This window comes from Sarcophilus harrisii, chromosome 4 (genome assembly GCF_902635505.1).
Source record: "Sarcophilus harrisii chromosome 4, mSarHar1.11, whole genome shotgun sequence".
Taxonomy (NCBI): Eukaryota; Metazoa; Chordata; class Mammalia; order Dasyuromorphia; family Dasyuridae; genus Sarcophilus; species Sarcophilus harrisii.
The window spans coordinates 165,757,207-165,780,562 of NC_045429.1; the positions used below are offsets into that span (position 1 = coordinate 165,757,207).

General features: G+C 34.5%; 1 protein-coding gene across 1 annotated transcript; it reads right to left on the bottom strand.

The window, feature by feature from the left end:
- Positions 1-6,013: 6,013 nt before the first annotated feature.
- On the bottom strand, positions 6,014-22,150 carry SMLR1 (small leucine rich protein 1). Its single transcript, XM_023503205.2, has 2 exons — positions 21,909-22,150; positions 6,014-6,589 (listed from the first exon to the last, which is right to left on the bottom strand). The coding sequence occupies exons 1-2, from the start codon at positions 22,033-22,035 to the stop codon at positions 6,441-6,443; spliced, it is 276 nt and encodes a 91-aa protein (XP_023358973.1). The 5' UTR covers positions 22,036-22,150; the 3' UTR covers positions 6,014-6,440.
- Between the last annotated feature and the right edge of the window lie 1,206 nt (positions 22,151-23,356).

Here is a 23,356-nt window from a genome sequence, read left to right on the forward strand (position 1 = left end):
TTTTATAATACTTCCTTTCATATACTCTATGGCTTGGCTAAACTGGCCTTCTTACAATTCCTTGTATACAATAATCTATCATCTCCTACCTGTATGACAGTTCATAAACTGATTGTTTGAATCCCTAGCTTCCTTCAAAATTCAAATCAAACATTTCTACCATATTCTGCCTAATTTCCTAATTCCTTCCAACTACTAAGACCTTCCAAAATCATCTCATTTTTGGTTTACATTTTCTTCTCTTAATAAAATATATGGTCATTGATTTTTATCTTTGTATCTCCTGTACTTAGAGAAATGCCCAGCACTTAGTAGGAACTGAATAAAATTTTGTTGAGTAATATTTTAGAGATGAAGAAACTGGGCCAGAAAATGACTCACTCAGAAGTGAGTTTGTATCAAGCAATTCATACTTCTAAAATATCACTTTTTTGAAAAGTAGCATAACTCTAAGAAAGTTCATGACAGTAGAATATTTTTGTTGTTGTTGTTTTCCCCTTTGAATATCTTAGTGATTAGATTTTTACTTTTAAATTTTTCTCTTCAGTACCTAGTGCACTATGTGGCACATAGTAGATAGGCATTTACATGTTTGTTGAGACTATAACAAGACTTCAAAAAGTTCTTCATTATGACCTAATAAGATTTATGCAAGGGATGCAAGAATGATTCAATATTAGAAAAACATAATCATATTAAAAACAAAAACCATATTATCTCAACAGATGCAGAAAAAAGCCTTTGGCAAAGCATAAGACTCATGCTAAAAACCCTAAAAAATATAGGCATAGAGGGATTTATTTAATTTTTAATTTATAGAATAAAAAAAACATTTCCATAACAGTACAATAAAAAGATGATTGCACATGAAACTGCAAATCTACTATGCACAATTTACTATTCATTTCAGCCATAGAACAAAATTTTCATATTTCTTTTTTCTTCTCTCCCCTCTCTCCCACTCTAGAGATGATTACTGGATCTTTTTGAAAATATCTAAAGTATCTAATGCCAAAAGCAAGCATTACATATAATGTGAATATACTAGGATTCTTCCTAATAAATGCAAAAATAAAGCAAAGGCTTTTCCTTCTTTTCGTACTATTTTTCCTACTATAATTTGGCATAGTTTTAGAAATGTTAGTAGAAGATAAGAAAAAGAAATTAAGAGGAAATGAAGATAAAGAGAATATAATGCCATTCTTATTTGCTATTGATACCATGTCATACTTAAAAAATCCTAAAGAATCAACAAAAATATCAATGAAGAAAATAACTTTAGCAAAGTTGTTGTCTACCAAAATAAACTATCAAAATCAACAGCATTTCTAAATACAAAATCTAAGATGCAATCATAGGAAAATCCCATTCAAAATAAATACAAAATGGAGAAAATATTTGGAGATCAACCTACCAAAGAATATAAAATATTTATATGAACTCAATCAAAAGAAATAAGAACAATTTAAATAGTTGAACGGACTATTCAGCACGATTGGCTGAGCTGTACCAATACAATAAAAACGAAAATACTACCAAAGTTAATTTGTTTTATACTATCCAGCCAAACCACCAATTTGTATTTTGTAAAACTAAATAATTAGCAAAATTTACTTGAAGAAACAAAAAATAGAATATCTAGGCAAATAAAGAACAAAATAAGAACAAAAGAGACTAGCATGCTTAGGCTTTAAACTATATAAAGCAGTTACCAAAACCATATTGGTTAAAAAAATAGATCAATGAAATAGAATAGACAAAAGAGAATCAGAAATAATGGAGTTATTCAATAGTCCAGAAATTCTATGAACTCCAAAATATAATTTGGAAAACATTCCTTATTTTGATAAGAATTTTTGGGAAGCTAAAATATATTCTAGTAGAAATTGGGCTTACATCATAATCTTATACCATTGTACAATAACTTTAAAATAGAATCATGACCTTACTATTCAAGATACTGTAATTCCGGAGAAACTGAGGCAAGAGAGATGAGAGAGTTTTTAAAAATGTATTTGAAAGGGAGAGATTGTGCTGGGGGCATGATGCCCCCAGGGCTGATGTCCAAAGCATCCATCAGCAAAGGTGAGTTCTCAGTCATATTTATACACAGTAGCTAAACAAAGGCAGGGGGGTGGAGTCCAAACTCTGGTGAATGAGAATCTCCAGGCAGGAGCCATCAATCCAGATGTGTCCTGTTTAAAGCCAGGAAGTCTGGACTCCTCCTTATCTTGAGTTTACATATTGACAGTTTATTACCTTTGAGCAAGTAGCCCTGAGTTATATCAGTCTTAATGAACCTGAGTGGGGAGGGGTTGCAACTAAAGGGATTGAGGGAGAGCAATTGGCAGAACAACAAAAAAGAATTGTGGCACAACAATACCATTTTTTAAAAATTAGAAAAATCAATTATATAACTTTCATAGCTATCAGTTAAAGATACTGTCTTAAATCAAGAATGAGAATAATAAGTTTGATTACTTGATCAATTGAAATGTTTCTGCACAAAATCATTGAATAGTATTGCATTGTTTTTAACTACTATTAAATGGGAGGGTCTTTATATCAAACTTTTCAAGCAAGGATTTTGTATCCAAGATATGTAGACAATTCTTTATCTGTATTTGTATATGTATAAAGACTAAAATGTTATTTCCCAATAAATAAATAGCTAAAGGTTAGAATCAAGTAGTTCTTTAAAAAATTGCAGCCATAAGAAAGAACTTTCCAAATCACTAATAATAAATTCAAATCAAAATGATGTTGAAGTTGCAAACCAACACCAGTAAATTGACAAAGATGACAAATGATGGAATTAGTCAGTGTTGGAAAGGTTGTGGGAAAATAGGTGTACTAGGACATTGCTGATATATCAGTGAGTGAAAGTTGCAATTTTCTAAAAATTTGAAATTGCCTAGACAATCTTCTACTAGGTATATATCCTAAGTAAGTTATAACTAAGGAGAAAATCTCTAATATATCAAAATACTTATTTATTTTTTTGAAGCAAAATGCTGGAAACAGACATCCAACATTTGACTAGACAAAATGTGGCACATAAATATAAAAGAATATTAATGAATACAGAGAAGCATGGAATAATTTACATGAACTAAAGAATAGTAAAGTAAAAAGAGCTAAAAAAAAAAAAAAAACACTACCACCAACTAAATGCAATGATGACAATTATGCAAATCAACAACCAGGAACACAAAAACAATGAAAAGAGAATGTTGTGAAGTGACAAAAATGAGCATGAAGCCAAAAAGAGTGAGAAGACACCTCCTCTCATCCCTTTGTAGTGGTGGATAAGTCCACAGGTTTGGAACACAGCATATATTTTCAATTTTTTTGATGTTTCAATAAGTTTTGCCTATTTTGTCTCTTCCTCTTTGTTCTTTCAAAATATTTTAGTTAAATAGAATGGTTCTCTAGGAAACGGATACAGTTATGGAGGATAAATTTAGGGAAGATAAATATTAAATACATAATCAAAAATTTATTTTTAAAAAATGCTAGGCAGCTAGCTAGTACAGAGCACCAGCCCTGAAGTCAGAAGGACCTGAGTTCAAATTTGACCTTAGACACTTAACACTTCCTAGCCATATGACCCTGGACAAGTCATTTAACCCTAATTGCCTCCACAAAAATAAATAAATAAAAATGCTTGATTGATTCATTGACTAAAACAATTGACCTAAATTTCTGAAGATTCAGTGTTAGCCAAAATTTGCATGAAATTAGCTGGGACAATGGATAGTGACACTGTGAAAGGGGATTTGAAGTATTGGTTGAAGAGTTTAGAATGATATTGAATGATAAGAATATAATAAGAAATTGCCTATCTTTTGAATAGAAACAGGAAAATAAACTTGAGAAAGGGCATCTAGTGATAAATGGATTAATAGTCCCAATCCAGTGAGGAAGTGGACATAAAAGAAAATTCTTTGATTCCAGAACCAATTGAATAGTCAGAGCCAGATAGAAAGCAAGCAAAATTCTATGCATAGTCAACCACCATGATAGGAAATAAGAACAGTGGAATGTGGAGATGACTGCTCTAATTTAATTTATCAAGAAATAATATCATTTGATGATGATGATAAACTTAAAATTTGTGAGACTTTTCCCACCTTACCCAGGTCATTTTTATGAATTTTAAAATAGCTGCTTGAAAATTTGGAAAGCGTTTTGACCTCACCAATTCATCCTAAGCGACATAAGAGTTCTTATGTTTAAGAACTATGAACATCAAAGGCTATGGAATGTATATGTAGCTGCTCCCTCCCTCCAATAGTTTTTTCAGTGTGGTCCCTAAGTACTTTGCATAATTGCTTATGGTGATTACAAATAGAGATAACAATGGAACATTTTGGATTTACTTGCTTTTCATTGAAAAATGGTGGCATTTTGCTGCTTATAGTCTTACAACAATAAAATATTTATGAACTGATTTCAGAAGGAATTGTTTTTCCTTGTTCAGTATGAGACTAGAGAAAGCCAGATGTCATTTGAAACCATAAAATTAAGCCTATTGCTGGGAAAATATATTTTAAAAACTTCTGTTTCATCCCAGTGGCCAAGGTATACCTTGATATATTTTCCTTGCCCTGTCAGAGGTGAAAATTTGATATACATATATGAAAATTAAGGAATGGGCTTCCATTCTTCTTATAATTTATATTGGAAACATAGTAACACCATGACTGAGCTACAGGTTTGGCTGGCAGCTGTTTGGAATAGGAATAAGATGCTATCTTCCTTGCCTTCTGTTAACGGAAGCATTTTTAAATAAGCTGATTTCCACCAGGGGCTAAAATGAGATCTTTCCCAGAATTGAAAGAATATTGCTATTCCTTCCATATGGCGTGAACACTGTTATTCTAAATAACCCTAGTCTTAAAGCCTCAGTAGACATTTTCATTGTAACCCAGCATTAATAAAACACAGAAATGAGAATTTCCAGTTTAACAGTGAGTTTTATATTATTCAAGAAGTGTAAATGGGGACTAATTGCTCAGTGGATATATTTGAAGAATGCACCAAAGGACAAAAAAAACCATATCATATTATTAAATACTCTTCAATTCCCTTCCTGCTCTAAAATTCTATGACTCCATCAGTTACTATTGGGATAAAGTGAGACTAGAGATTCCTCTCAAAATGATATTTCTTCTCTTTTGTAAAATTACTGTCATCCTGAGACTCAAAACCCTTGTGACCCATGTTACTGAAAGCCATGTCAGAAATGTAAATAACTTTCTCAACCAGTCTAATGAATGATTCATTGTACAAAGCTTGGATTGGGTTGAGATTGACACAATGGCAGCATTAAAAAAAAATCCATTCAGTGGTAATTAGAAAAATTGTGAGAAGCTTTCAATTCAATAAATTCAGCTCACCAATTCTATTCAATACATACTATATGCTAGCCACTCACCAGCTGCCATATTTGGAATGAACCTTCCAGATTTTCTATTTAAGAGGCAGAACTTCTGTTTTTCCTCTCATGAATATTGTGGGTGTCCTGCCTTTCTATCACCAATCCTCAAAACATGATAACTTCTCAGGTTCCCCACAAACTTTAGGATGCTATGATTTGGGATTGGATTATCACATACTGGAGACTACATTTAACGAAAGTGATCCATTTACTGTGGAGAAATTTCACATATTTTGGGGAATTCCTTTATTTTTTCATTGTTCTAATTTATAAAAGCACAAAGGAAAGGGGTACATGTAGCAAGATTGTAATACTGCTATTGAAATAAAATGATATTTGATAGAAGTTTAACACAGGAGAAGAAATGTCAGGTCTGGCTTTGGATATGGGTTTTTCATGAAATTTTCTGACTTTGTCATCTTTTGCAAGATATTTGATCTTGCTGTCACATTTTCTAAACAAGTAAAATCAAAGTAGTATGTTTTGCATCTTTTAGATAATGAAAATATTAATTCAAGAATATATATATGTACATATGTATATATCTGTATATGTGCATATATATATATATATATATATATATATATTTTAAAAAAGCACCATTGAGACTCTTCAGCATGAATAGTATTCTGTAAATATTGTGTATAATTACACTTGTCCCTGGGAGTTATAAAACCACCAAACTCACACAGTGTACTCATTAGATGTTTTCTTCTCTGGAGCCAAGTATTGAAGAAAGAGGGAGAATTCTTGTTAAAAATTCACACTGTATTTTAGTAAACCACTGTTGATGATGAATCAGGAAATCTGTTGTTTAGCTGCATCTCCCAGAAGATAAAATAAAACGATGAGGCTCTATGGATGACAGTTGCTGTGCATGTGCTGGTTGGCAAATAGGACAAATCTCTTTCCATTCTGTTTCCCTCGAGGTTTTGTTTTATATACTTAGATGTCAGCAATTTGTTGCTGGTTATCTGCCAGTCTAGCATGCATCCCTTTAAACGCATTTTGTTTTTGTGGCTGATCTCTGAATGTCATGTTGCTTCAGTTTCTGGTTCTGGAGATAGTCATCTTGGTTAATGTCTCGGGGATCAGAAGCCTGGGCCACTTCTGCATTAACTGTAGAGAGGGAATCGTCCTTGTTACCTTGGAGAGAACAGAAAGTGCTGGCTGAATCACAGAGCTGAGTTGCTAATGACTAAGCAGATAGAATCCAGACATGGCTGGTCCTGAAGTTCCAGGTCAGAATTATGCCAGTGCCTGGGTCTCCAGAGCATGCTCAGGCTTATTATGCATCCTTAACATGCTGAAATGGACAAATTGGTATGCTGTCTTTCCCTGCTCTCTTCATTCCCTCCCCATTCTTTCCCAATAGAAATTAGTCACTTTTCTAAAGAATGGGCTTGAGATTATCAAAGACAAAAGAACTGCTGTTTACTAATTGCATTTTATGTTTGTTAGAATTCTTTGCGTTATCAAATGACATTCAATCCTGCCTGTGCATATTGCATTTGTTGATAACCAAATTTCCCCTGTCTTTTAACCCCCAAACAAATCATTCAAGCCCTCTCTCCAGTCCTCTAGTTTGATCATCACAGATTGTATTAAAATTATTAGCTCTTCCAAGACCTTTTTTTCTTCTCAGCTCATCTATCACAAATTCTTCACTTTTCCCCTTCTTAAATACATTTCACCTTTATCATAGAATATTAACATATCATAAAATATTAACATACAATATTAACTTTAGGTTAATCCTGATGTTTATGTTCAGGACAGAATTGTCCTGCCTTCCAACAGCCTACGGATGAACTCAAGAATTGCTGAAATTGCTGAAAAACATAAATTTTTTAAAAAAGAAATCCTGATAAGGTGAAGTTTGTAGGGCCAATTTTTTGAAGGTTCAGGTTTGTTTTTGTTTTTCAAAGATGATTAATTTTTTTTTTTTTTCCTGATCTGGCTTAGTAAAAAAAAAAAAAAAAAAGCTTAGTACAGGAAGAATCATCTAAGGTAAGCACTGAATAAAGGGGCAGGGAATTAAATGACAGATATTAGGAAGACTGCCCAAAGAGTGAGCCTATGTGGAAAAGGAAGAATAAGGTCAAGGGCATTTGGCTAATTAATCATTTATAAAGCATTGATAATACAAGCAAAATTTAAAACCTTTTCAAAGGCAAAGGAGTGGGAGATATTGTTGCACATAGAGAATCACAAACAGGTCACTTTGGCTAGAATGTAGATTATAGAAAGGAAACTAATGTTAATTAAACAAAGGAGAAAAGGCAAATTAGGAAGGAAACTGATGTTCATTAAACAAAGGAGAACAGGTAAGTTGGAGCGGTTTTGGGAAGGACTTCTCATGCAAACTAAACAAGTTTGTATTTTAGCCTAAGGGCAATTAGGAACCACTGGAGTTTCTTAAGAGAAGAATTTTTTTTTTCCCCTTTCATTCCATTTCTTCTTTTACAATATGAATAATATGGGAATATGCTTAACATGATTGCGCATTAAAACATATCAGATTGCTTGATGTCTTGGGGAGGGGACAAAGGAGGGAGAAAAATTTTGAATTTAAAATCTTATAAAAATGAATGCTAAAAATGACATTTACATGTAATTGGTAAAAAACAAAATACTATTTACCTAAAATAGAGAAGTAATATAATGTGTCCTAATCTTTAAGAATATTAAATCCTAAATGTGTATATACATATTTATATGTACATATATGTATGTATATACATATATATGTACATAATGTACATATATACATATGTAAATGCCTATATATGTATTATACACACATATCTATATCTATATATCTGAGTATACACAAACAAATTATTTATTATTCAGTCATTCAGTTGTGTCTAATTCTCTGTGATCCTGTAGAACATGTTACCTATGAGGTTTTCTTGGCTAAGATACTGTATGGTTTGCCATTTCTTTCTCTAGTAGATTAACAGAGATTATGTGAGTTTCCCAGAGTCACAAAACTGGTGTCTGAGACCAGATTTGAACTCAGTATCTCCAGGCCTAGTACTGTATCCACTGAACAACCTTGCTGCCTCCATATATAATATTTATAGAAATATTAATAGTATATGGATATAATAGAAAATTATTTGCCATAATGAAAATGAAATAGTTTCAGAGAAAAAAAAAGGAAGACCTACTTGAGCTGATAGAAAACAAAATGAGTTGAACCACAGGAACAATTTATACAATGACAACATTAGAAAGAAAAGCAATTTTAAAGCTTTTAGAGTTGTGATTAATGTTATGATAAACCTACATCTAGAAGATTGAAGATGAAACATGGTACTTACCTCCGGCCAGATAGATGATAAACTTAAAATGGAAAAAGATATATATTTTCAGGCATGGTTAATATGGGAATTTATTTTGCTGGATTATGCATATTTATGATAGAGGGTTTTAGTTTTTCTTTTTTTATGTTTTGTTTTGATCAAATAAAGTGGTGATATTATGAATACTTATAATTTTTTTAAAGCAAGACGATCGAGGCCAGAACAGGGATAGAATTTGCATAAGTAGAGAGATGTTGTAGAGGTAAGACCTACTGATGGAATGGGGGTTGGGCAGGATGAAGGGATGAGAGACAGCAGAGAGGAAACAGGGTGACTCTAAGGATAATTTTAACGGCTTTTCTTGCTCTCTTTGACATTGTTCATTGATTTTATAAATACAAGGAGAAGCCTGAAGTCATCTTAATCTGAATATGAAATCACCAATCTAAACTTTGGAGACTAAAAAAAGGAAAAAAAAGAGAAATGCAGCATCAAAATTTTAATTTCCAGACAAAAAAGCTCTTTGTAAAACATGTCAGAAAAGGCACCTCACTGTGAATCTCATCTTCTCATTAGCAGATTAAAATTAATTCATCTTCAAGCAAGTCATAGAACCACTCACTCACTCCCATGTTTCTTATAATCTAGGACATAGAGATTGTTCAATTCATTTCAACCTAATGATTTTGCTCAATCCTACAAGGGTCTAAGCTCCAAAAAAGACTGAACAATAAACCAGCCCTGCCCTCAAATCCTGACCAATTTAAAATTTATTATTTTATGATTTTATTAGAGATTGGTAACTGATTGAATGAAGTGGCTAGAGAAATGAAAAGAGCTTTGAACTCAAGGATAAAGAAAAAACAGCTTAATTAATCATTTAATCTTAGGACCTCTTGTTCTTCTGCTATTAAAATGAAGAAAATCAACAAAATATTTAAAGGTTCTTTCATCTCTGGTGTCTATCCTTTGGTGAATTTATTCTTAGAATGTAACATAGTACCTGGTACATATTAGGCATTTAATAAATGTTAATTGAGTGATTGATGGATTTCAAGGTAACAGGGAATTATGAGATGGTGTAGCCCAAACCAGAAGTATAAATGCGAAGGGATTCAAAATCTAGGCAATTTAGGCAAAGGCACAATGGTAGGAAATAGAATGGGATGTAAAGGGACAAGATAGTAATCAGACAAAGTCTAAAGACATCAACAAATCTTTTTCTAGTAGTCATTTTATGACCAACCAACTTTGTGCAAAATTCTGTCAGGGAGATGGAAGAAGAAAATATAGTTTCTGTTTATGGAGAACTTTGCCATGGAAACATGACTTATATGCCTGACAATAATCAGAGAGCAGTACAAAAGAGTATGTATAATCTTTTCCATGTTTTATGTAGTAGATTTCATATTTAATATCAATATAGTGTTTTCTGTATTAACATATATACCTATTCAATGTAGTACATTGTATTATAGTGCTAGATATGATTTGATAGTGTGTTATACATACATATATACACATGTGTGTGAATGTTTATGTAAATTGTGTGTATATGTCAACAAAATACATATAAAGGTAAAATTAGCTTTAAAATGGTGTTCTCAGTAGTAATAGGAAAATTAAGAAAAGGGAAGAGTTTTGGGGAAAAGATAAAGTTCAGTTTTTGAACAATTTTTAAAATGCTGTCTTTAAGATGTCTATGAGACATGTAAAAAGGTTTGCCTTGATAAGGACAACCTTATCATGGAAAGCAGGGTGAAACAGGGGATATTGGCAAAAAGCATCTGCGTGATATGAGATGAGGATTAAAAAATAACAAAACAAAACAGGAGACAAAGTTTTCAGCTGAGAGGGTTGGGGAAAATGGAAACATGAGAAGGTTGAGGATGGATAAAAAGATTTAGGAAAGACTCTAGTCAGTAGTATAGTGAATTAATTAGGGAAGTGTAAAAAGATTATCCTGAAGCAGAGAGGACCCAGTTGAAGTTATTTAATAAATTTGTAGTGGACACAATCAGCACATTTTTGTGATTTTCTCCATGGGAGTTAGCCTTAGGTAGATAGTTGGATTCTGAATTTTGGGTAGTTCAGATGGGGAGCCAGGTCTGGAGAACTGAAGAAATGGTTTTACTCCCCTTCTTCTAAGGCAAGAGATGAGGTTGACCTGGAGACTATGTATATATGTAGCATATGTATAATGTGTATATTATTTATTGTGTTTATGTGTAATGTGTAGTTATATGATGTAATATTTGTGATTTTATGTTTGTGATTCATGTGATTCATATACACATACATGCATATAGTTATGTATATATGTATTCATATATAAGTATGTGTATATGCATGTATATGTGTATATATATATATACATGTAGGACATATCCTATGTATATATTGAGTAGTATTGTATATGTAAGACATATCCTATGTATATATTGAGTATTATTATATATATGATCACAGGGATTTCCATTATAATTTTCTTTTAGAAATTATTATGATTAAGGATAGAAACAAATTTTATTCAAAAATCCAATGCAAACTCCTCCCTGCTCTTGAAACCTGATTCAGAAGTGGATAAAGGCAACGGAGTTGCCAAATAGTATCTGGTCTTATGCCCAGGAGTCTCCTCTTGTCTCTTTTTGACCAATTGCCAGGTCCCATTACCATCTCTGACTTGGGAACTCTTGAAGCTGCTGCTATTTCTGCCACCACTACCTAGTCCTACCATTGATATTTTATCCATGTGGACTCCAGGCCAGTTTCCAGCCCAATATCATAGATCTTTTTGAACTCTAAATTGTTTGGGGCTGGAAGAATGTCCCACTCTGACCTTCTGTTGGCTCTGGCACTCCAGAATTGGATTTGAGATATTTTTGGAGGGTAATATTGAATGGGCTCAGTTGAGTGCTTTCTTCACTCCATTCTGCCCTTGGTTATTTACTAATATTTAAACAAGTGCTTAATTTTATATTTAAAAAAAATCATGATCTTAGAGATTTCTAGGCTTAGAGTGATGGCTCCTTAAAAGTTTAGGCATCTTGGGAGCATTAGGAAGGTGCTGTTATTATCTCAGTTTTATGGATGAGGAATCTAAAGCAGAAAGCAGTTAAATGACTTGGCTAGTGCCAGTGGGCTAGTATCTGAGACGGGATTTGGACTCACATGTTCTTGACTTGAGATCCAGCTCTTTTATCCACTGTGCTATCTTACTATCTCTACATATGTTTTTATGCAGCAGAAAAACATCTCATGGGGAAAAATTAAAATTTAATGAGAATTTATGAGAAAGGAAACAGGAAGTAATGGGAATAAAAATACCTCTTGATCAGAAACTGGAAGAAAAAAATGAGAATATAAGGCTTTTGATCTATAAGCGAGGAATCCAAAGGAAATAGTTTTAAATAAGGGATGAAGTAAGATCCTATGCTGAGTAGGAGAAATTGCAAAGAGGCATGGGAAAACTGAGGAAATAGACTGTTTGGGAAATGTAATAATTAATAAAAGGAGAATAAAAAGACCAACTTATATGTTGTGATGGATCAGAAGTAAAATAGATTTGGAGTGAGCTCTGTTATGCACAGCACAGCTATGATTTCTTACATTGCTATTTAGTAGTAGAAGAGTAAGAGAAGGTAAGGCAGATTTGGCAAGATATGAGTAGCAATAAGACAACGGGATAAGGAATTCATGTGTAGAAAAAAGCATGTGATTGAACTGGTTAAGTATAGGATTAAAATTGAGAAACCAGAGTAAGGATGATGACCTAGAAAAGCTCCAAAGTCACAGCAAGCACAAAGACTTGAATCATAAGGGGAAGGATGAAGAAATGGATTAAGTGGAATAGGATGATAAAGGGCTTTGAAATCAAATTTTGAATATGATTGTTTAGATTTCATGGTGACAGTACCATGGAATACATGATCTATCTAAAATTTTGGTAACTAGGTCTCCATTACTCTTTTTGGTCCTTATTTTGTAGCACTCATCATTAAATGAATACCTGTGTTGAAACTACATGCTATTTAAGAAATAACTTGACACATTGCCCCCTCTTCCCAGTCTTTTCTAAAAGCCTAATTCCCTTTAAGTTGTTCAGCGTTAAGAATTAATGATTCTCAGCTACTATGAGAGCCAAGTTATATTTATTTATATCGGTATATTGTATATTTAGATATACAAGCCAAGGACTTTTATATTTCTGTACTCCTAACCCTGGCCAGCTAACCCTGGCCAATATAGTAGCTAGAGTATTGGGCTTAGAGTCAGGAGAACTTGAGTTCAAATCCATTTTCAGACATTTCCTAGCTATGTAACTCTGGGCAAATTATTTAATGCTATGTGCTTCAGTTCCTCATCTGTAAATTGAGCTGGAGAAGGAGATGACAAACCACTTCAGAATCTTTGCCAAGAAAACTGCAAATGGGATCACAAAGTCATTCTATATATTACATGACTAAATAACACCACAACTCCTAAACAACCATCCCCCAGATTCCATGTACTTCATGGAAATACTTATTCAGTATTGATTTTAACTTTGCATTTGTTCATGCCTTGTTCCACTGATGAAATCTTTATTTATTCATGTGTCTGAGTGACAGATCAACTATTCATATATGTCTATAGCAGTGTTATCTATTTTAGAGAGTAAATTGCTGAAGTTATTAGCCTTATTCAATGCTGAACACAGCTCCATATTCACACTGTGATGATGATTACTAATTGTGGACTTCTTTGATTCTTTAGTAACCTTTAAGATGAGTGTTTTGATTTTTTTTAAATCAAGATCTTAGATGTTTTGGGATGGTAGCAGGGTACAGGTACAGGAATCTTGGCAGCATTCGAAAGAATGGTGGACCAAATATAGCTTTTGCATTTATTGGTGAAAAGGTTTGGTTCAGGGACTTTTTAAGCACTCAGCATTGCAAACCCAAAAGCTACTTCATTCTACAAGGCAGATGGGTGGGAGCAACAGTGACAAGCCCAGCAACTCATAAAATTAGCTTTCTTACTCCCTCCCTCCCCCAAAAATTAATTAATTAAATATTTTCTGTTTCCTAATTAAATTTACATGCCTCATTAGCTCCTAAGATTTGAAGTGGTAGGATTAATGTTGAATAATTATACTGTCTTCACATGCTTCCTATCAGACCTTCAAATGCTTCGCCTCTCTGGTCTGATGGACTTGGACATACATAGAGGAGAGAGACAGGCTGTTTTCTGGTTAGAATTCAAAGCTTCTGTGTTTTGTGCTCCCACCCGAAGCCATCAACTTCTTCGACAAGCCAGCTAATCTTTCTATGGCACACTCTTTACAGTGACAAAAAGGGGATGATTGCACTTGTCACAACCCTGTTTTGAAGATTAACAAGATAACGTTTGACCATCTGTTTGAGATCCTGAAATGGAAGGTGCTATATAGAGATACAAACTGGTGATATTTTATTTTAGGCTGAATGATCTCATTTGCCCTGAGACTGAAGAAGCTGTTACTTCTTGCCTTTAGGGAAAAGGTCCATAAAGCAAATGGCAGTTAAAGCTTTATATTCTTCCAGAGCCTTCAGATGAAGGAACCAGTAAGCCCTAGTCCAGCTTATGGACAGGCTACTTATTAATTGCATAATGAGAATAGTTTACAATCACACCACCTCACATCCCTTATCTCACTGCTAACACCCCACATGCCAGTTTTCAAAGGCCTTTCCATCAGCCAATTTTCTTATATACATAAGTCTATGCATCTGAAGGGGAAAGGATGCTCAAAGACTATTTAACTTGACCCCTTCCATTTATATATGAGGAGACTGAACTCCAAAGAAAAAGTTTTTTCTCCTGGTACAAGAAGTAAAAAGGTAGAACCTGGCCTTAAACATAGATCTCAAACATCAGTTTATTCTAGTGTTTTTATTACAATATTGTGCCATGTATAAGGATGTTATTTTAAGAATTTGGTCAGGGTTCTTAGGGCTCATCTTGCTTTGGGAGAAAGTTGAGAGAATAAACATAACACCTCAGAATCAAAAAGTCTCAAAGTTGCAATGGATCCTAAAAATTGCCTAATCCAACCCCTAAATCTGCTGCATCTCCAACAGTGGGATGGAAATCCCTTGGTAGAATCGAAACTCTTTGAAAGGAAACAGTGATATTTCTTTGTATCCCCAACACTCGTCACAGTTCCTAGCACATTTATAGTTATTCATTTGTGTCCTACTCTTCATGTTCCTATTTGGGATTTTCTTGGCAAAGACATTAGAGTGGTTTGCCATTTTTTTCTTCAGCTCATTTGACAGATGAGGAAACTGAGGCAAGAAGAAGAATTAAAAGTGACTTGCCCAGGGTCACACAGCTTATGAGTTGCTGAGACTAGATTTGAAGTGGGGTCTTCCTGACTACAGATCCAGTGCTCTATTTACTGGGATACCTAGTTGCTCACTAAGAAACTTCAGGTGCACATTGTATGCACATTGGGCTCAATGGTCTGGATTATCTCTTCTTCCTCTCAATTTTTGATCCCAAGATCTTTTTGATTTCATTAGAGTTGTGTGGTTTTATGGAGGAGGGCATAGAGAGTAAGAAGATATAAAACAGTGATAAGATAGAATGTCACTCAGCTCCAAGGGTATTTCTCAGCTTTTTGGAAGGCTCTACTAACTGAAGGCTTAACTCTAGCCTGAATGGATTCAAGATGGAGAAAATGGGACCATTCTGATAGTCTCTTTGACTTGGCACCTAACTGACCAAAGCTCTGCAATGGAGGAGGTTGTCTGCCTTTATCAGTTTTGCCAGATGCCCCTTTTCTGATGCTATAATCCTAAAGGTTACTATCCTCAGGAAAAATGAAGCTCTAGCCCTGATTATGGTAGACAGATAGGGACTTTGGCTTGAATAGATATACTCAGTATACTCAGTATGAAAAAATAGCTATTTTACTCAAAGAATTGGGGTCCCTCATTTGCTGAATTTCTGGCTAAATCTAGTTAAGCCCTACATTACTGAGAATGACAAAGGCACTGAAAGCAGAGGCTTGTGAGTGAGTCTCAATTAAGAAACAGAGATGAAGAAACCTAAAGGGACCCAATGATTCTTGAGAAACAAAAATGAAGATCGTAGAGAAAGGGATGGAATGCTTTAAGGAGTAAAAAGTTACTTCTTGAGCATTTCGTCACCCATCTTGAGTTCTAAAAAATTCATTAGCCATTCACTGAGTATTTACAATGGGCAAAAGTCCTGTGCCAGATTCTAGAGAAAATGCAAGGAGACAATGCCATAGTCATTAGTGGAATGAAACACATAGCCTATATATACATACACACACACACATACACACACATATATGTATAATACTAAATTGAATACATTGCATGACTTAGGGACTGGACCTGTGATTTCAATTAATATAAGGAACTTCTAGAATATGGAAATTCCCTCTATTAATTAACCTTCTCAACAACTTATAGTCTTAGAAGAGGGGTTATTACCACGGATTCTATGAACTTTTTTGTTGGAAAAAAATGTTTTGATAATTTAATTTAAATATAATTTGTTTCTGTTGTAATTTCCTGTATTTTATACATTTTAAAACATTTTGAAAAAGGGGTTCATAGGTTTCATCAAACTATCAAAGGAGTCCTGGACACAAAAAATTGAGCACTAAGAGTCATACAGCCAGTATGTGTAAGGGGCAGGAATTAAACCTAGATCTTCTTGGCTCTAAACCATGTAGCTACATGGCACCAGGCCTGGAATCCTGAAGACCATTTTACCTCAGATACTTAACTGTGTGATCCTGGGCAAGGCACTTAACCTCTGCTTGCCTCAGTTTTCTCATCTGTAAAATGGGGGTGATAACACTTCTTAGGGTGGTTTTGAGTCAAAAGATATGATATTTATAAAGTGATTAGCACAGTGCCAGTCACATATTAGGCACTATATAAATATTAACTATTTTTACCCAAGACTGGCTCTCTAACAGTGGCATGCTGGAGCCAACTCATATGACTGAGCCTGAATATTAAATGTTTAGTATGAACATTTACATACCGGAAATCAACAAATGTTGCAAATTAGGGATTGATTTATTGTTTGGTTTATTTCTATACTTAAGGAAGTGATGGAGAAAATATTCATAATGTAAATTAAATTTAAAAATATGTTCTTCCTGTCCCTCCACTCATCCCTTCCTGGAGAGTCAGCTGTTAAACACTTATCAGAATATCTCTGCTCTATCCATCATACCATACTGCTTCAGTCAAGGAATAATGGAATACAAGTAGAGTGATATACCAGTCCAATGTAGAGGCATGGAAGACTTCCTGAGGGAAATGGAATTTGAGTCGAAATATTTTAATAATTTTTTTTTTTAAATATAAGAAAGGGAAGACACGAGACAAATTAGGGACAAAAAGTCTGATTTAGCATTTTGGAATGAATCACCCATGGTGATTCACCTCAAGCCAACAAACTGCTTGGGTCTACTCAGTAAGAGAGAAGGGAAGACGTGGCTCTGAGTGCATAGCATCTTTGGCCATCATGCATCTGAAACGCTGATGCACTGATAGTCAAGATTTTGGTGACTCCATTCTGGAAATAGTTGCTCTGTTGACTTGGCAATCCTCTGGCTTCCCTGCTACTATCAGGTACCAGGCTTTACCTTGAAGCCTCAGTTCAGCATTGAAATCCACACACTGGAAGTGTCCTCTTCCCCATCTCTCTTTGATTGGAAACTTCCTCCCAGAACTTCCAATTAAGAAGGGCAGCTAAGCTAGGGATATCTCATTCCTTTCTAGACTAAATTCTAGATTTTCTCTGCTATGCCCCTTGACCATTATTCTTTGCCCTATTATTTATCTTCCTTTTTCTATGTTGTCTTTAGACATTCGAATGTAAGCTCCTTAAGGACATGTACTATCTTTGTTTCTACTTATAACTGTATACCCAGCACTTCGCCAAATGTGCTAAGATATATTATAAGTACTTAAAAATACTAATGGACTGCCTGCCTTCCTGTGACTTTCCAAAGTGAGCCAAGGCCTCAGGAGCTCAAGGAATAAAATCTCTTCCATGGGGCCAGCCACATCATCAGTCAGGCACAGGTCTCACATCTTAAGCCTGGATGAAGAGTCTTTCAGTATTCTTGGCCAAGCAAGCAAGAGAAAAATCCTCAGGTTTGTACAAGGACAAGAGTAGTGTTATCAGCAGTTCACCCCGCCTCTCCAGGCAGCCCCATACCCCATAGGTCATGGACACCTCTGATAATTGAGATGTGGCACTCCAGTGGTAGCACTATACCAACCAAATGAGACATACAGTGTCTATCTCTAGCTCTTATAGATAGGAAGAGTTAATAATTCAAGCATAGCCCCCAGGATAAGGAGAAAAATCAGTTAGGCTAATTACTCAGCAAATCAATTAATTGGCAAACATTTAATAAATCTTTATTATTTACAAGGCACTGTGTGAGGTGTTGAGCATACCACAAAAAAGCACAAAAAATTCCTTTCTTTGGGGGAATTAACTATTTATTTGAACCAGGCAATAGACATGTGTGTAGGTACATTAAAAAATACTTTGTTGTTCTTCAGTCATTTCATTTGCATCCAGCTATTCATGATTATGGAATTATCTTGGCAAAGATACTGGAGTGGTTTGCCATTTACTACTCCAGCTCATTTGATGGATAAGGAAACTGAGGCAAACAGAGTTAAGTAACCTGTTTAATAACATACAAAAATACACATAAAACAGATAGATAAATAAATACAGAAAGATTGAGGAAGTGAGATGAAAAGGATCTGACTGTTTTCCCTGAGTTGCAGTAGTTTCAATCCTTAACCCTTTGCCCGACCTTTATTTAGAGGCATCACACAATACTTTTCCTATTCATTCTGGATAGAGTCTGGAGTTTGGAAGAAGCCCTAAATTCAAATTTAGTCTTATATACTTACTAGCTGTGTGACCCTTAGCAGGTCATTTTACCTCAGTTTTGCCAAGTGTAAAATGAAGACAGTAACAATACTTTCAGGGTTGTTATGAGCACCATGACAAGTTTATAGTTGGATTTAATCATTCCTTCCTTCCTATCTCCAGCCTGCTTTCCTTCTCTTTCCTTCCTTTCTTCCTCCCTACATCACTTTCTGCTTTAGTTCTTCCCTTCCTTCCTCCCATCCTTCCTTCTCTTCCCTTCCCTTTCCTTTTTTATTTTCCTTTCCTTCCCTTCCCTTTTTCCTCGCTTTCGCCTTCCCTTTTTCCTCACCTTCGCCTTCCCTTTTTCCTCGCCTTTGCCTTTGTCTTCACCCCTCCCTCCCTCCCTCCCTCCCTTCCTTCTTTCCTTCCTTCCTTCCTTCCTTCCTTCCTTCCTTCCTTCCTTCCTTCCTTCATTCTTATTAGCAACTTAAAATACTTACTATTGTCCACAACATCCTAAAGGGACTATGCTTTGAGTATTTTTAAGAGGTAATGTCTAAATAAAAGTACAGTACTCTCATGGGAAGGTAATATTTTATATTGCAGGATTTTTCTCCCATTATATTGCCTAGATTCTTAGTAAAAACTAAGATTCAATGTCATAAGAAGAGCCTGTCTGTATGAGCCCCAATGCCCTGGTGTCACACTGAATTAGCTGACCTATTTTAACCATCACATAGAGATCATTGACCTTGAAGTCCATGGTTTTTTGGCATGTTGCATGCCTTATTTAATGCTTGGTAGGTTTTCAGAGAGGATGAGGGTTTTTGTATTTTTTTAAATCTAGCCAAAGAGTCAGCTGGAGAAAAAAAAATATGGGACAGATAAAAGTATTGTCATTGACTATGACATGTTCATCCTTTATATCATTCCTTGGGGCCATCTAGATGCAAGAAAGATTGGGCTACACATGAATGATAGCTCCTATTTTAGTAACTTTGAAAAAGAGACTTAGAAAAGAGACTGTTTGCCCTGTGTAGCTGTTGAATTGATTTGGAGGGTTCTGAGGGGGAAATGACTGGTGTTTTCTATTTTCTATTCCCTTTTCCCACAATTCTTCTCCAGGGCTCAATGATAATGAATGTCTGTATGGTCAAAGAACTAATAGGTTGGTCTTGAAAATGATGATGCCCAAAGTGGCCTAGTAAGAGGAGGTGGCACAAATATCACACACAGTTTGATTGCATCAGCATGGGTCATTCAACAAGATAACTGTATAAATGAGATAAAATGAAAAACAAAGGAGATATTTGAGCATATTCAATGTTATATTCAATTATGATTCAATTATCTGTATTATTCATCTCCTGATATGACTTGAATTCAAGTTTCTATTTTGTGCTACAGAATCAAGTAATTAAGACAATTCTTATATTCCTATGTCAGGTAAAGAAATATAATTGTTCACTGGGAGACATCATTTGGATTAAGGAAAGTGTAACACTTTAATGACAGATTGCCCATATTAGAAAGTTTTAACAGTGATAACCTCCTAATCTTAAATCCTTAATGTTAGCAAATTATGACCAAAATGGTAACATTATATATGCACATATGCACACAGACAGACACACACATATATGTATATATATATATATATATATATATATATATATATATATATAAAAATTTGTTTGTATTAATGAAAGGTTTGAACAGAGAGTCTCCTGGAGCCTGTGAATAGACTTAAAAGAAGTCTATGAATCTGTTTACAAAAAATTCCATCTTCATTTCAATATAATTGGTTTCCTTTGCAATCCTATATATTTTATTTCATCCATTTAAAAACGGGGTCCATGACACAAACAGGATTAAGATCCTATATATTAGAGGTATTGTGTTTTAATGGAAAGAAGTCCAATTCTTCCATCAGAGAACCTGGTGAGTCAATCTCAACCCTAATGCTTACAATGCTTACTTGCAACTAAGGCAATTTCATCATTTGTAAAATTAAGGTTTTAGATTAGATGGTCTTTTAAATCCCTCCCAAATTTGGGATCCCATAAATCAATATTTATTATTATTATTATTATTATTATTTTATCTTAGCATACCAAATCACAGTTATAGCCTTAATTACAATGGGATAAATAGTCATTTTCAATGCTGGGATATACACACCTGTGCTTTGACCAAAAACAACTTATATTGTCTAGGATTTGTGTTTTAATCATAAAATTCCCTTCTGGTTTGGGAGATTTAGAGATTTATGGCTTGTTCTTTCTGTTTTCCTTTGTCTCAGCAGTTAATGAATCCCTACCATAGTCCATCACCTTAGGAAATATATTCTAAAATAGGAGTTCTTAACCCAACTCTGAGAACCGTGGATAGATTTCAAGGAGTATAGATCTTGATGGATCTGGGGGCAAACAAAAAAATTCTCTTCATTTCAATATAATTAGTTTCTTCTGCAATTTTATGGACTTTATTTTAGGTACTTAAGTTATTCTGAAAAGGTGTCCAGGACATAAATATGTTAAGAAATCTCCTGTTCACAATACTATATGATGACCAGTTCTGATGGACCTGGCCATCCTCAGCAACGAGATCAACCAAATCATTTCCAATGGAGCAGTAATGAACTGAACCAACTATGCCCAGAGAAAGAACTTTGGGAGATAACTAAAAACCATTACATTGAATTCCCAATCCCTATATTTATGCCCACCTGCATTTTTGATTTCCTTCACAAGCTAATTGTACAATATTTCAGAGTCTGATTCTTTTTATACAGCAAAATAATGTTTTGTCATGTATACTTATTGTGTATCTAATTTATATTTTAATGTATTTAACATCTACTGGTCATCCTGCCATCTAGGGGAGGGGGTGGGGGGTAAGAGGTGAAAAATTGGAACAAGAGGTTTGGCAACTGTTAACGCTGTAAAGTTATCCATGCATATAACCTGTAAATAAAAGGCTATTAAATAAAAAAAAAAAGACTTTTAAAGGATATGTATATAAAAAAAAGAAATCTCCTGTTCTAAAACTCTTAAAAGCTGTTCCATTAAATTTCTAGATATTCTGAAAAAGGGCTTAATGCAAAGTAATTGTAAATCAAAGTAGGTATTGTAGATGCTCTTTGTCCTCAGCCGGGTGAATTGCTTTGGACTGATGTCACTTGTCACTGAGCAAAGCTCACCGCCCCGCTCCCCCCTCCTTTGGAATAATATTTCACTTACACTCCATCAATTTGATCCTGAAGTAAGCAATGAGAAGGAACAGCAGTACAGTCACTGGCAGAAAGATCCCAGAAAACAGGAACCAGCCGGGGAGTTCTGTCATAAAAGCTGCCACTGGAGACCTCATAGCTTATGGCCTCAGCATCTGCAAGCCAGAAGAGCTGAGCCCAGGACCCAGTCTGTAATGGATAGGCTCCCTCAGTTTTAGGCCGGGTTTCCTCTTAATGCCCTCTCCAACCTTTGCTTTATAGATCTCATTGTAGCCTTCAGTGGACTTTGGCCTGTTTGAATAGCCCCATCATTTCTAAGAGGAATGGGAGTGGGGGAAGTTACTCTGTAACTCAGCTGTGAGTTTTAGTATTGAAAAACCTCAGGATTTCCCAGGGCCATGTCCTTTATCTAATGAAGAGTGGAGAGGAAGAAGGGAATGGGGGATGGGGAGGTGGGAGGCAGGTATTGTCACAGGCATCCAGAGATTCCTTTGTATTGTTAATCTAGGGGAAAAAAAGAGTTACCTACCTCAGTCTATCAGTGGCATTATTAGTTTTCAGGATAGAAAGTTTTTCCCCCTCTCTGTTATAAATTTCAGAACTAAAAATACATAAAGGATCCATATTTTTCCATCTAAACTTTTTATAAAAAAAATAAGATATTCCTATAGACATTCAAAATTTAAATCAAGTTGTGATTAATCCAAGAGAATAGAGAGATAAAACCAGTAACATAAGCATATTTATATCTATCTCTTTATGTCTATCTATATATGTATTGTATATAAACTATATATTATATTTAATAACATAATAACAATACACAGATAGATAATACATTTTTTTCCACAATCAGGAACTATCTTGTTTTTATTCTTTTCTGTGAAGCTACCCTAGTCAGGTAAATGATGAAGTTTTAATGTTTCACATTCATTTTTTAAAATTTTGAATTCTAAATTCTCTCCTTCCCTCTAGCTCCCTAGTGCTAGTGCCCTTTACCTAATGAGAGTGAGGATGAATTGGAGAGGAAGAAGGGGTAGGGAATGGAGAGGTGAGAGGAAGATAGAAGGTGAGCAATATTATAACTATTATACATGTGAAGGTAAGCAATATGATATCCATTATACATGTGAAGTCATGCAAACTGTATTTCCATATTAATTATGTTGTAAAAATAAAGAAAAAATTAAATAGCTCTACTTCATTTTAACTTTTTTTTTTTAATTTTGAGAAGTTTTTTGTGTCTGGGATTTTTTTTTCTTCTTTTCCTGATTACCTTGACATAGTGTGGTAAAAGTAAAAGATAAATTGTGGATCAGAGGACCTGGGCTGTAATCCCACTTCTTTCCTTTATTACCTGTCCAACTTTAGGAACGTGACTCAATTTTCCTGGGCTTCCCTTCATCTGTAAAATGAGGAAGATGGATGAATTAATCTCTGTATTAATATTTATCAGAC

Coding starts and splice junctions, on each gene's coding strand:
- SMLR1 (XM_023503205.2), bottom strand. CDS start 22,035: ATGAGGTCTCCAGTGGCAGCTTTTATGACAGAACTCCCCGGCTGGTTC. Junction 6,590..21,908: donor CAGGATCAAATTGATGGAGT/GTAAGTGAAATA, acceptor GTTCTCTCCAAG/GTAACAAGGACGATTCCCTC.